The sequence below is a fragment of the Phodopus roborovskii genome, unplaced genomic scaffold (assembly GCF_943737965.1).
Source record: "Phodopus roborovskii unplaced genomic scaffold, PHOROB, whole genome shotgun sequence".
Lineage (NCBI taxonomy): Eukaryota > Metazoa > Chordata > Mammalia > Rodentia > Cricetidae > Phodopus > Phodopus roborovskii.
In genome coordinates, this window is record NW_026126558.1 from 22,942,542 (window position 1) to 22,956,670 (window position 14,129).

General features: G+C 48.5%; 1 protein-coding gene across 4 annotated transcripts; it reads right to left on the bottom strand.

Moving 5' to 3' along the window:
• Positions 1–18: 18 nt before the first annotated feature.
• Positions 19–12,934, bottom strand: Edc4 (enhancer of mRNA decapping 4). Of its 4 annotated transcripts, none has more exons than XM_051201717.1 (29): positions 12,675–12,934; positions 9,264–9,420; positions 8,796–8,907; positions 7,837–7,936; positions 7,199–7,388; positions 6,952–7,099; positions 6,767–6,871; positions 6,277–6,386; positions 6,102–6,185; positions 5,921–6,016; positions 5,729–5,831; positions 5,447–5,627; positions 5,282–5,354; positions 5,090–5,181; positions 4,826–5,025; positions 4,618–4,751; positions 4,372–4,528; positions 3,455–3,891; positions 3,271–3,375; positions 3,032–3,184; positions 2,916–2,952; positions 2,605–2,782; positions 2,344–2,499; positions 2,144–2,259; positions 1,893–2,058; positions 1,621–1,807; positions 1,309–1,528; positions 791–954; positions 19–566 (listed from the first exon to the last, which is right to left on the bottom strand). In XM_051201717.1, exons 1-29 carry the CDS (start codon positions 12,754–12,756, stop codon positions 374–376), a joined length of 4,236 nt encoding a protein of 1,411 aa, XP_051057674.1. In that variant the 5' UTR covers positions 12,757–12,934; the 3' UTR covers positions 19–373. The 4 variants fall into 4 exon arrangements, with proteins under 4 accessions (XP_051057674.1, XP_051057672.1, XP_051057676.1 ...); XM_051201715.1 differs by having other exon boundaries at positions 4,372–4,531; XM_051201719.1 differs by having other exon boundaries at positions 4,826–5,013; positions 12,675–12,933.
• Between the last annotated feature and the right edge of the window lie 1,195 nt (positions 12,935–14,129).

Here is a 14,129-nt window from a genome sequence, read left to right on the forward strand (position 1 = left end):
TCACATCAAAGACAAATCAAAACCATAAACAGATTGTTTTATTCCAAAAGCCTTTAATTTCTCAATGTTTTTCAAAAACAAAAAGATCCAAATTAGAGGTAAAAAGGAACATGGAAAATTCAACTCAAGTGGTATCACGATCTTGGGGTCATGCTTCAGGCATGGCAGGACCCAAGAATGCACAATACCTGCCCTGGGTCCAGCCTAACCCTGCTGGTTACCACAATCAGTAGACCACTGCCAGTGTATCCTCCTCCTACCTCCCTTCAAACACTAGAGATGGAGGCCTGGGCAGGTAAACAACAGACATGGGCCTGCCTTGGCCTAGATCTGTAGACTGGCCTTTAGTGTCACGCCATCTCTGTTCAAACAGCTAAGGGAGGCTAGGGGTTGCAAGGCCATGTAACATTAGGCTGAGACGACGGGCAGCTTTGCCAAGAGAGTTGTGTGGATCAGCTTGCAGGAACTGGAAGAGCTTCTGGCGCACCTGGGCCATGACAGAGCCCATGTGGTCTCGAGTGATGGGATCACTGTGGTCCAGGTGCATCACAGCCTCTTCCAAATAGCTGAGGATAGAGAGAAAGGACAAGCTATAGTTGAATGCCAGCAGAGAGGAGTGCCCCCTAGTGGCACTGAAGACCAGAGAGAGAGAATGACAAAGACGGTTTCTAAACCTCATATGGGAGGAGGTTCTAAACCTCATATGGATAGAAAAATGAGGGATGGAAGTCAAGGTAAGAGTGGGTGTCTGCTTTAAGCTGTTCTCTCTGTCCCTGACTGCCCCACTCACCTGAGCTTTAGGTCACTTCTAGTTCCAAGGTCAGATGCCAGCTGCTGGATTAGGGAAAGGAGTACAGGCTGGGATAGTGGACAGGGCGGCTGCCCAAAAACCTGGGCTGGGTCCACGGTCTCACACACATACAGCACCAGGTTGAGATCAGCGGCTGTCAGTGCCTGGGAGTAGAACAGGGCAGCATGCTCATTTACACCTAACACCAGGATGGAATACTTGCTTATGTGAGGCGTATGGCTTAAGGGCAAATGACCAAAGCTGGATTCTAAAGGTCCCAGAAATGATGTTCAGAAACACTTGATAGGACTGTAAAGTTACTTTAAAAATTCAGATTACACAGCTTTCCTGAGAAAACTGATCATGAGGAAAGATGGGTTGAGGTAGGAAGAATTTTGTCTAACATGAGGGAACAACAGGGGCAGTGGCTTGGAAAGCCAAAAAGCCAGACAGCCCAGAGCCTGCTGGGGAAGTGGACATCTTTGTCAGGGGATCATCAGGGCCTAACACTGTCATACCTGCTGGAAGGCCTGATTAAGGTGGCCCTGCTGCAGTAACTGCAAGATATGAGCTTGTTGGGCCTGGCAGTCAAGGTGCGAAGAAGGAACAGGTGTGCCAGCAGCCGAGCGCATGGCCTGCATGATGCTGGAAGTGACAGTGGCCTGCTGCTCCTTAAGTGCCACACTTACTTCACCCTTAACAATGCGTTGTACTTGTGCTAAAATTGACTCCTGCAAGCTGCAAAGGGAAGTGAGCCAATGAGGTGGATAGGAAGCCCATTCTGGCCCTTCCCAAACCTACCACCCCCACCCAGAACCCTGCCCACCCACCTGCCTACAGCCACATGCAGCTGGTGTTGCACCTCAGCCCGAACACTGCTAGACACAGTGGCTGCCATCTGCTCAGTGGCACTCTGCAGTGTGCTGACCAAGCCCCGAAGCTGGGCCAGCACAGGCTCCCTAGCTTCCTGTTCACGTGCCTTCCGGCTCTTCATGTGACTCTCTAGCTGCTGCAAATCTGAAGTTTGACAACAGAGATCATAAAAGAGATGACAGCAGAATACAATCATTCTTACTACTTTGGGTTTTATGACACCACTTACATTCCTGTGTGCCCAGCCTAAAGCTATCATTGATTTGCTGGAACATAGCCTGGCAACTCTTTTCAAAAGCTGGCAAAACCACACTCTGGAAGGCTTCCCGGTAGGCAGCCTGCATTGGTCCCTGTAATGTGTCTGCAGCTGCTCGGGCAATGGCATCTGTCAAGTTCTAGAATATAAGAAATGGTCAAGTTGAAAACCTGAATTCAATCTAGCCTGCCTAGCTACACTTCCCATCTTGGACCCTGTGTCACCTTGGACTTGAGTAGCTTAGAGATATTCTCTTTCATGCTGCCTTCCACAGCTGTAAGTTTGGTAGCCACTGAGTTGCTTAGTTGACCCGCCACAGGCTCCAGACTTCTGGAGACACCTAAGAAAGACAGATGGAACAAGAAGATTAAAAGCTTCCTGCATCCACATGGCTCACCCAAAAGAAATCTCAAGAAACACTCACATGGAGGAACTGTCTTCTTGATTTCATCCCTTATACTGCGCTCTAGCCGTCCAGCCACAGCTGAAGACAATGCCTGGGACAGCTGCTGTGTCAGCTGCTCCTGCAGCTGCCCACCCCGTTGCTGCCCCTCAGCCAGTGCCCGTTCCAGTCGCCGCTCTGTGGTAGAGCTAAGGAACAGGCTTACATCGGGACCTACGCATTTCCTATGGCAAGAATGCTGCCGTGCCCTATTGCCATGCTGTGCCACTACCCCAAGGATACGCTCTTGTTCATGCCGGGTCTCCAGGGCACGTTCTACATGGTCAGTGACAGTGTTCTGTAGGCCTTCAAGTTGGGCACAGAGACGCTGTAGCAGCTCTTCTTGGTTGTGCCATAGCTCTGCCAGCTCTCTTTGCTGCTGCCAGATTAATGCTGGCCAGTCCTCAGGGGGCTCTCCCACCTGCCAGAAACACTGACAACTTACACAATGTCTGTCCTTCCTATCTCCACCCACCATAAAAAGGAATAGCTTATAGTCCCCTCCCACCCTCGTGTGGTGGGTCCCATGGGTAGAAAAGTGCTCCCTTACATACCTGGTGCTCTGTGAGCCGGGATCCCACAGCTGAATCCCTACATAGGCAAGGAGCATCGAAGGTCACATCAAGCAGCTTGGAGACCACCCCTGACCCCAGTCCCAGAACCCTCCTACCCATCATCCTTCTTGCTTTTCCTCTTGAGTTTGGGTGAAGTTCTAGGGGATCCCTTGGTCTTCCAATCCTTGGCAGGCAGCCGTGGAGTAGGAATTTTGGTACCAAAACCTCCTGAGGCAGAAGCAAGGCTGGCAACCTCATCATCATGGTCACTGTGGGAAGGGAGGCAGGCTAAGTGCCTGCTCACTGGCTGGCCCTCCTTTATCAGAGGAACAGCATAGAGCAAGATGGTGCTCACCTTTGCTCAGCACTAGTGTCCTGACTGTCATGTTGCTGTAGTAGATGATAAGGTGGCCGATGGAAGACCAGGCTTTTGTGCTTTTCCTGGAGGCCATTCCTGGGGCTAAGGAAACACACTGACTAAGAATGAATTATTCTAATGATCCTCCCATAAGCATACGATCTCCTTCTAATCATCTCACCTTTCTGCCAAGGTACTACAAGTTTCACGAGTAATGTCAGGTGCTGTAGGCCAGACTTGACTGTCAGAGGTTGCAACTTCCTGGGTCAAGGCTGCTTCCAGTAGGGAGGGGGTATTACGCCGATCCCCATCCCCAGGGCCTCCATCCAGGCCAAGCTGAGAGCCAAGTTCAGGGCCTTGCCGGGGCCGGGGAGATAGTAAGTGCAGTGCAGAAGCAGCTGAGGCCATACTGTCTGGCTCACTGAGACCCTCAGGAACAGAGGAGCCAAAGCCACGGGACAAGGCCTCAGACGCAATTTCAGGGATGTCCTGGGACAGGGCAGTGGATGCTGAAGAGATCACATCAGGGGAACGGGTGCGACTGGGGGAGGCCTGGGGTAGCCCCAGAGGTTCCACTTCTTGCAAATCCAAGGATAATGCAGAGGCAGCAGTAGATACCTGAGAAGGGCCAAAGATGAAGGCTTAAGACAGGAGGTGGTGTCATACACCTTTAATCTCAGCGCTCCAGAGGCAGAGGCATATGGATCTCTGTGAATTTGAAGGCAGCCTGGTCTACAGAGCAGATTCCAGGACGGCCAGGGCTACACAAAGAAACCCTGTCTTGAAAAACCAAAAAGATGTAGACTTAAGTAATAAGGGGTATAAGACAAGGTACTGGTATCGCAGTGATGAGAGTCTAACAGAGAAGGGATAGGCAAGTGAAAAGCAGGGCCATCGTTCAGTTTATGGGGGGAGGGGGAATGGGAGGTGAAGGAGATGCCCCCCCCTATAAAAAGCCTCTACAAACTTAGGAAATATGAAGCCCCCAAGGCCAAGCAGGGTCAGCAGGAAAAATATGTAGGCATAGAGCGCTCCAATCTTCCCCATTGCCTTCCACCTGCTATCCAATACTTTACACCTCCCCACATACACACACACCTGCCCAGGTCCCTTGGGAGTCAATTTGTCAGCTGGGCCTGGGAGTAGGCCAGGAAGGAGGCTTCGAGGGCTTGCCTGCAGGCTATTGCTGCTGCTGTTTATTGTCAGGCTGCCATCCAGTTGCAGCTTGGGACTCAAGGTCAACTCCTCAGGTGGCCTACTGACAGAAAGGTAAGACATTAGCTACTTAATGTAATTTGTCACAATCTGGTACTAGACTCTGCTATCGCATAATCTTTGCCTTACCTGGGCAAGGAGGGGTCCATGGCTGAGGAGCTACTCACAGCAGACACAGCTGTCAGGGAACTGCTGCTGCTGCTGTTGCTGCTGCTGCTGCTGCTGCTGCTACTACTGCTACTGCTACTAGGGGACGCAGATATCTGGGAAGATCCAGAGAATGAGCACTAAGGATGCTAATGGAACATTACCAGGCCTCTCTTCACTAAGGAAGTACCTGCTGCAGGGAAGCGGTGGGAGTCATGAAAGCATCAGGGGTCATCAACTTAGGCTTGGTCTCACTGCTCAGACTGAGGAAGTCTGCAGGTGCCGGCAGTTCCACGATGCGTCGGAGGTCAGGCTGAGACCCATGAGCAGCTGAAGCTAGCCCCTCAGAGCCTAGTTCAGGTCGAGACTCTCCAAACGCTGTTGGGAAAGCTACTTGAGTCAGATCTCAGATCCATGTCAGTGTAACCTGCATCCCTTCTACCCTCTAACTCACTGAAGTCCTCGTGAGCAGTGTGGGTAGGGAGTGGAGCCACCACATCAGGGTTCAGCTGTGGCTGGAAGCGGATCTGCACATCCTGTAGTGCTCTAAAGAACAAGAAAGGGGAAGAATAGGGTACTCAAATGAGCCAGAGCCAGCAGGGTAGGGAGACATAGACAGGACATGGTGGGCCTCCCTGACACTCACTTAGTGTGCACACAGAAGAGCTTGATAAGCACACCAGCTGCAGATTCCATGGCACTAGCTCCATGAGAGCTCTCTGAAAGGACAGTGTGCATCATTGAGTGGCCTGCTCTGTGCCTCAACACTTCCCACATACCAAAAAATTACCCCAGCCCTGGGGCACCTCACCAGCCCCCAGACTGTCATTCTCCTCCTCAGCAGGCAGCACCTCAGTGTGCCGCAGCCGGCAGCGACTCACAACCTGTATGCCAAAGCTCAGCACAGGGTGGGTGAGCAGAAACTCAGAGATGGAACTAAAGCAAGCACGGCCCTCATCTTGGTTCTGTAGCAGCTCCATCACGTAGAGGACCTGTGTGAGTAACACATTCCTAACTGAACTGAGGCTGCGAGGGCTGTGGATATGTCATGTATCCCTGCCCCCCTTCCCCGTGCACCACCATAGCAGCCTACCTTTCGTTGCACATCACTAAGGATCAGATACTCTGCGGAGAGGTCCAAGCAAACTTTGAGGCTGGGAGGTACGCTCACTGAGCTGAAGATATCTGGGGAGAAACTAGGAAGACAAGATGTACACCAAGTAAGTCTGAGAATTAAAAGAAGCCATATCCCTGGCCTATCCTCAACCCAGTAGTTCTAGTTTACCGAATGGTTTGCAGGCAGGTCCAGGATACTGTGCACCACATCTTCAGTTCTCGATTTTGATCAGCGCCAGTAATGAGGAACCTCCAGAATGGGACCCTGAAAAGAAACAAGGCACTGACTGGTTACCTGCTAGAAGTCCATGGACAAGTCCACCCCTGACTTTGCCTACCCACTCACTCACTCAGGATCCTGTTTCTTATGGTTATCACAGAATAAGAGGCAAGAAAGGGGCCGTCCATCATGAGGCTTCCATTCATGCAGACACCTATAAGCAGATAGGTGAGGGGCCTAAGTGAAAAACTGTCCAACTTTCTAGACATGGGGTAGACAGTAGGGTCTTTTAGATCTTGCCTCACCTTGGCTCATCCTGACCTTCAATATAGATCTGCCAGAACTTGACAAAGCCATCATGGCTTGCAGTAGCCAGGACAGTCCCATCAGGAGAGAGGGCTCCTTCACTTAAGCACTGCAAAAAAACCCAAAAAGTTCCAGATAAAATGTTTCAAAACAAACAACAACAAAAACAAAAACAAAAAATCCCAAATCTTTGCTTTTCCTCCTGACCAGAGGTAGGAATGAGCCCTTCCTAAATGAGGATAGTGGTGAGCTGGGCTGACCGAAACAGACTCACACTTGTGTGACTGAATGAAGCTGGTAGACACTACAGAGAAAACTAGTCCTTCAGGGCACATCTAGATTAGAAGTGAGCAAGTGAGAGCCAATTTATGTCCAACATCCCCACTGGCAACACTCTGGTAAAGCCACTTGTGCAGCTATGAAAATGGAAAATAAATGAAGGGCATAGGGAGAGGGGAAAGGCAGGGAGGCAATCAGTTGTAGGCCTACCGTGCTATGGCCTTTTACTACAATGAAGCCCTGCTTGATCTGGCTGGCATCCACAGGCCAGGCGTTATGGCTGGCACGAAGCATATCCAGGTCCCACACCTCCGCCTGGAAGTACAGGGAGGCATTTAGTGCACATACACAAAATGGCAGTCTGAGCCCTCCTTCACCACACCCAGCTCTCTCACCCGGTCTTCATGCAGCAGGGCCACTGTTGGGCTACTTTCCTCACAACAGTCCTCACTTTCCTCTGGGATGAAGGGGCACCAGATGATCCTTCGGAAGTGGTTCAGTGGTGTGCCCTCTGGCTGTCGGATATGGACTAAAATCTCTTCTCTGAGTAGGGAGTTAAGGCTCAGATAGATGGAAGTTCCCTAACAGCCCCAGACCTAGGCCCAGCTCCACTTCTTCAGTCCCTTGCCTGGGAATGGATACTGAATTTTACCCTTAACCAGAGCCAAGCGCCACACAAAAAGATTGCCAGCCTCATCCAGGCAGGCAAGCTGTGGAGAGTTGAGGTGTGCGAAGGCCAGATCAGCTACACTGCCTGTGAAACCTTTGAGCAGGGTCCGCTCTGAAGTGCTGACACTGATCACACGTACCATTGCTGAGCCATTGTTGGCAGCTAGAATGAGAAAAGTAGAGAGTCTGAGCAAGCACCCTGACTCAGGCAGCAGCACATGAGCCCTACCTCACTGCCATCAGCCATCATCACAGTAACAAGCCTGTTTTCCCTAACCATCTCCCCCAGCCCTGGGGATGTTGAGGAAGCCCTGGCAAACCTTCTATTGTACACCAATTATCCAGTGGCCTGAGTAGCCTGACCCTAAATCTGTATACCTAGCAGAGCACTTCCTTCTTTTTTTTTTCTTTTTTCTTTTTGTTTGTTTGTTTTTCAAGACGCGGTTTCTCTGTGTAACTTTGGAGCCTGTCCTAGAACTTGCTATGTACACCAGACTAGGCTCAAACCCACAGAGATCTGCCTGCCTCTGCCTCCCAAGTGCTGGGATTAAAGGTGTACACCACCAATGCCTGGCCTGAGCACTTCCTTTTTGCTCCCCCTCCTTACTTACCCCTAATGGCATACGCCAAGAAGGAGTTAGACACTGCAATCAGGTTGCCATAGTAGTATTTCTGCTCCCAGTCATACTTGGCGACAGGCTGGATTTTCACCTGAAAACTCAGAGTAAGGAAGGTTGAAGAAGCTGAGGGCTGGAGTAGGAAATAATCCTGAAGACAGGACAGGCCACAGGTATAAGCCTAGCACCCACTGACATCCCCCAGGACAGACTTGCACAGAAGACTAGGAGTCAACACTGGTTTTCTGAAAATAAGGAACACTTTTTATCAAAGTTGCTCCCAAAGGAACTAGAAGCCTACGTGAGAAAAGCTGTGTGTGCTCCCATTTACTACATGTGATGGGTAGCCCCACCTATGGCAGGCCTTGCACTTCTCCCCCATTCCCTCTGTCTTGCTAGATTTTTGTTTGTTTGTTTGTTTTTCTTTTTTCAAGACAGGGTTTCTTTGTGGCTTAGGAGGCTGTGCTGGAACTAGCTATTGTAGACCAGGCTGGTCTTGAACTCACAGAGATACACCTGCCTCTGCCTCCTGAGTGCCGGGATTAAAGGCGAGCGCCACCACAGCCCAGGTGCCTTGCTAAATTGTTAGATTACATGCCTTAAGCTAGCCATAAAGGCCTATTCCCTTATTTGGACACTTTTTTTATGCCAGACTCATTCTACCAAAGTGTAGCAATCAAAAGCCCTAATTGGTTCACCTAATTAATGTGCCCAATAAACCACCATAATATCCTAGTCCATTCTAACAAGAATTACACCACAGCTCATTTGCTGCTGTTTCCTGCCTGAGACAGAAAGCAGTCACTTTAAAATCTTTTTCCCACTTAATAAAGGATCTCACACTGAAAATAGGTGTTTGGGTATGGTTTATACCTAGCCCTGGGTCTGGGTGCCACACAACCCTGCTGTGTGATAGTCTACTTTAACATATATCACAAAATCCTGGCACTCACCTTGTTGCTCCCCCGGGCCTTGCTGGAAATGCTAGAATCACTGCTGGCTACAATTTCCACCTCCTTGGCCAAAATTCCAATGCAAGTAGAGCTGTCATCTCCAGAGAGGCAACTGGGAGAGATACATGAACCTAGTCCCTTGTTCATCACATAGCTCAGTAGAAGGTTCTAAGGGCAGATCCTCATGATGAAGATGTCTAATCCCAGGTCCCCAGTTCTGTCTGGTCCAGCATTTCCACACACATAGTTCTCCTTTCTCACCTCCTTCCTGACAAATGATTCTATTCTACAGTCTTTAGCTTGTCCTCATCTCTTCTCTTAGTATAATGTGGTACAGTGCTTTGTCCTGGATATTCCCAAGGAGAGGAGGCAGAGGTTGCTGGTCCCTTGACCCTAACCTTATCCCTTTAGCTAAGCAAAAACCCCCAAAGATATCATTACCACCATTATTATTTCCCAGGTACTCACATGACCTGCTTTTCCTGCAGGTTAATAGGTGGCATGGTCCGTGCACCAGGTTTGCTTGTTGAGTTACCATCACCTGAGCTGAGTGGGTCTGGAACCAGGAGCCCATTGAGGTCTCCATTGTAGGCACTGGATGGCCTTTGGCTCTCTGCATTAGAGCCTAGGGGAAGAAAAGGACACTGTGACAAGGTTGCTTTACCTGCCATCAGCTTCTCCTATAGCTCTAGATCACAAAGTATTCAGAACACTTATTATGTACATAGGTGTAGTATGGGTGTAGAGCAGGACCATGAGACTCTTCTACATGTGGGAAGGGTACAAACCAGAAAAGACCTGATGGGGTCAGAGGCACAGCTCAGTAGTAGCTTGTTTACCACATGTGAGGCCCTTGATTTGATCTTCAGCACCCAAAAAAAAAAAAAAAAAAAATTATGCCAGCTAATACTTGGGCTAAAAACAGCAAAACAAAACTTGAATTGAAGGAGGGTATAAGGACAACCAGGACATCACAGTGATTGTGTTCACAACAGACAAACATGGGGAATGCTAGGTGTTGTGGCATAATCTCAGCACTCTGGAGATGAAGCAGAAAGATGGTGAACTCAGGGTCACATATATAGGCTAGATATGAAGTTCAGGCCAGCCAAGACTACATAACTAAATCCTGTCTCAAAACACAACAGAAGGAAGTGGGAGAGATGGCTCTGCGCTGTTGCTCTTGCAGAGCCAAGTTGCATTCTTAGCACCCACATGATGGTTCACATCTATCTGTAACTTCAATTCCAAGGTATGCAATACCTTCTTAGCTCCTTAGGCCCATGCCCACATGTAGTACACATATATTCATGCAGGCAAAACAAACATAAAAATTAAAAAAAAAAAAGGGCTAAAACAAAACAAAAAGCAATTAAACAATCCAGAAACAAAACATGGGAAGGATAGAGGGAAAACAGGGCTGCAAATGCCTCTGATATGAGGCTGGGTTGTTTAGCCTTTCTCTCTGTGAGAAAGAGCCACAAAAGCTCACTGCTCCATCTCTTTTGTGAGACAGGGCCTTCCTGTGTAGTTCAGACAGCCTTGAAGTTACTTGCTTCTGCCTCCTAAGTGCTGGAATTACAAGCATTTGTTGCTACACTTGGTTCTAGAAGGAGTTTTAAATTTTACATAGTCAGCTGTAGCCAGTGGACTGACTGTTACAAGGCAACATAGAGAATAGCTGAGAATCATCATTAGGTACCAGAACTTACAAACACAGTGGTAGAGTTTGTGGAGAAGGGTTCCTAATTCAAGGAAAGCGGTGACCTGACACACTGAATTAGTTAACAAGCCACCTTGGGCCAGCACATGGGGAACTAGACAAAGAGGAAAGAAGCTATGGGCATGTGGTGGAGTGTGGGAACCAGGAATGACAGTATTTTAGATGTTTGCAATAGCTGGTTCCATTCCTCCTTAGGGTTGGGGATTGAGTCCTGGACATCCCAGACACACTAAGTGGGTTTTTGTTTTTGTTTGTTTTTTCTGAAGTTGGGGGATAGTGCTGAGGATGGAACTCAGGGCTTTGCACATGCTAGATAATTGCTCTACCACTGATCTATGTCTCTAATCATTTATGTATGCATGTATTTATTTATTTTAATTGAGATTAGGCTTCATCATGTAGCCTGAGGTGGCTTTCAACTGACAATTCTCCTGCCTCTGCCTCCCAGATGCTGGGAATACAGTTGAATGCCACCATGCCTGGTATTTGGCTAAGTTTCAAAAATTCATTAATTCAGACACCACCTTTTGAACTCCAAGTTCACTAAGTAAGAAGGTACTTCAAGAAAAGATCAACTTTCAGTCATGAAAATCTTAGGTTATTCAATGAAGAGACAAAAAAAAAAAAAAAAAAAAAAAAAAAAAAAGAAGCTGGCCATGGTGATGCATGCTTTTATTACCAGCACTCGGGAGGCAGAGACAGGTGGATCCTATGAGTTCAAGGCCGGCCAGCCTGGTCTACATAGCAAGTTCCAGGATAACTATGAACACAGAGAAACACTGTCTCAAAAAAACAAAAATAAAACAAAAACAGTCAATAACAATAAAAAAAATCAAGTGCCAGTCCCTAAACAATGGAGTTATAGGGAAAGACCCTATTATCTTTCCTGAGAACTAGAGCCACTCTAGCTGCTCAGGGATAAGCGGGCTACTCTCTCTTCCAAGAAATTTACCATAAAGCCTAGTCTATACAGTTAACTACGTCAGACTCTACCAAATCTCTATGGAGTATAATCTGCTCAGCTGATGGTGGGCATCAGAAGCACACACCACAGGCATGAGGCAAAGATCCAGTTGGTCTCAGGCAGCAAACAGGTTATTTGTGTATCAGCTAAACCCACTGGAGTGAGTTAAAGTGCCTGCTATAGTGACCTGGGTCCCCCCAGCAGGAGTAACAGGGTGCTGAGAAAACAATCAGTTCTCAATTCTAGCCTCTACATGTACATCACTATCACCAGTCAACTACAACTTTCAAACATCTAGTTTCCTTTATGTAATATGTGATTACTATCTAAGTACCTTGAGTACTTTTCCTGGCATTCAATTTCCTGTCTGTAGTATTTGACCTAGCCTAAACAGTCTCCTCTCAGACCTCCTCTATTTCCCTCACCACCACCACCTCCATTACCATCACAGTACCCAAACAATCCTCTTTTACATTAACAACACTACACAACAACTTTGTCAACTTTCTGACCTGGAAACTCTTATCTGGCAAGAGTAGTCCCAAAAGATAGTGGGAGCCCAAGTAAAACTCAGATGAATTGGAAACATATGGGTTTGCAGATGTTTGGGACTTAATCTAATCAGAGCCACAAAGTCTGTAATTTGCCTTCAATCTATTAAGAACACAGATTTAGGGTTATCCACCTTTTGTCAGAAAATCAGTTTCAGAGCAACATTAAGCCTGGGGTTTACATTTTAGGGGAAAATGCAAGTTGCAGTGAAGGAACAGAGACTCCAGCATATCTCTTGACTCTAGGCCCAAAACTCGCTAAACAGACACTGCACCAGGCCTCTGAGCCACGGCGAGTTAAGGGGCACAGGGCCAGTCCTCCAAACACTGGAATTTGAAGGCAAGGAAACCAGAAGGATTGGGTAGATTCTGAGAAGCGGCCTTACTTTACCTTAGGCAAAAACTCTTAAAAAGGCCAGGCACAATGGTCTGGCACAGGATGGGGAGGGGTAACACCCAAGGGTCTGCGCCATTCTCTGGCTATGCCCAGGGATCACCCATGACTCCAATCTCTGCCCTCCGCAATCAAACGGGAGGATCCAGAGCCAGTCTAAAGTGACATGTGGCACCGAGGACGGTTCAGATCTACGCCAGAGGTCGGCCTCTTGGCCAAAAGCCCACCCACTCAAATCCCGGGTCACCTCCGGCGGGCCGGTCCAGCTTGAGGATGTCCCGCAGATGCTGCGTGGCGTCCTCGATGTCGATGCTCGCGCAGGAGGCCATGGGCCCAGCCGCGAAAGTCCTGCTCGTATGACGTTAGTTCCTCTACCTCCGTGCACTGTCCCAATTTCGCCCAGCCTCGACCCCGCCAGAAAGCAGGGGACCGAGCACTACAGAAAATTTACCCGCAGTTCGCAAACCGCCGCCCGAGATGCGTCTGTGAGCCCCGCCAACCCCACTAACCGCCTCCACTTCCGGTCCTACTGACCTTCGCTCCCGGAACCTACAGAGACAGCAGAAGAAAGGTTCCGAGCTCTGGGAGACCAATTCGTTCCTATCCTTTTTAGACTTCCTAGGTTGTTTACTTTTAGGCTAGTGCAGCAGTGGAGAAATTTCCCAAGACTGAGAAAGAGCAAATGTGCTCATAGAGCACTGGGTTGCCTAAAACCCTGAGGTCTCTGGAGACCCAATCCAGGTCTTGGCTCATTCTCATGAACTCTGAATAATACAACAGAACCAACTGTACCACCCAGGTAGCGACTTTTGAGACCTTGAAAAAAGTGAATTGGTAGAAGTCTGTTTCCCCTTAGGAGTAAGCAAGATCTAGACACTTGTGAGGTCTTAAACCCCAGGAAGATGGTTACTACTACACAAATTACTGTCATTGTTTCTGACTGTCCCCAACATCCCCTTGCCCCACATGGCAATTTCAAATTAGGAATAAAGAAACCATAGTTTACAAACACTTCTTTATTGCAGACATTTCAGGCACAGGTACATGGAAGAAGCTGTATTGCAGATTTTATACAGGGTGGATTAAGAGGCAGATGATATCTACCTCTCCCCCACCCCTACTTCCCCCAATACACAGCAGCTTAGAGATCAGTCCCACTGATACCTCCTGTGTGCTGTCCAGAACTGTGCTGGTGTAACCAGGCAACCTGTGGAGTATGAGGAAAGTTACTCCCCCCACAGTGCGAGATTTGGGGGGAGGGGAGAGTTTTCAGGTATGCCCAACCAATCCTAGGCTGCAGCTGCTATTTTAATACCAGCTTTATACTATCCAGAGGTCTCAAGGATGAAAAGCTAGATTTGTACTGGGCAAGACCTGTGCCCAAACTAAGGAGCAGGGCAGAAACTGCCCTAATAGTTAAGACTTCCTGGGATTTGAAGAGCGCATAAGGTGTGTGTGGAGGGTAAGGAGGTGGTACCCTGCAAAAGTCTGGAGGGGAGAATGAGAGCATGACTCCTTCACACTGATTTCTTCTGTATTGTGGAATTTATACTCCAACTCAGTGGGGCCCGGTTGACATACCAAGCAGGTAGTACAGCATCTCTTGCTTTGCTCAGGGAATGTGGGAATTCTGTGATCCTGACCCTTTTGGGAATGGGATAGGTCCATCTGGGACTTCATCCTGGAGAGTCTAAATATGGGA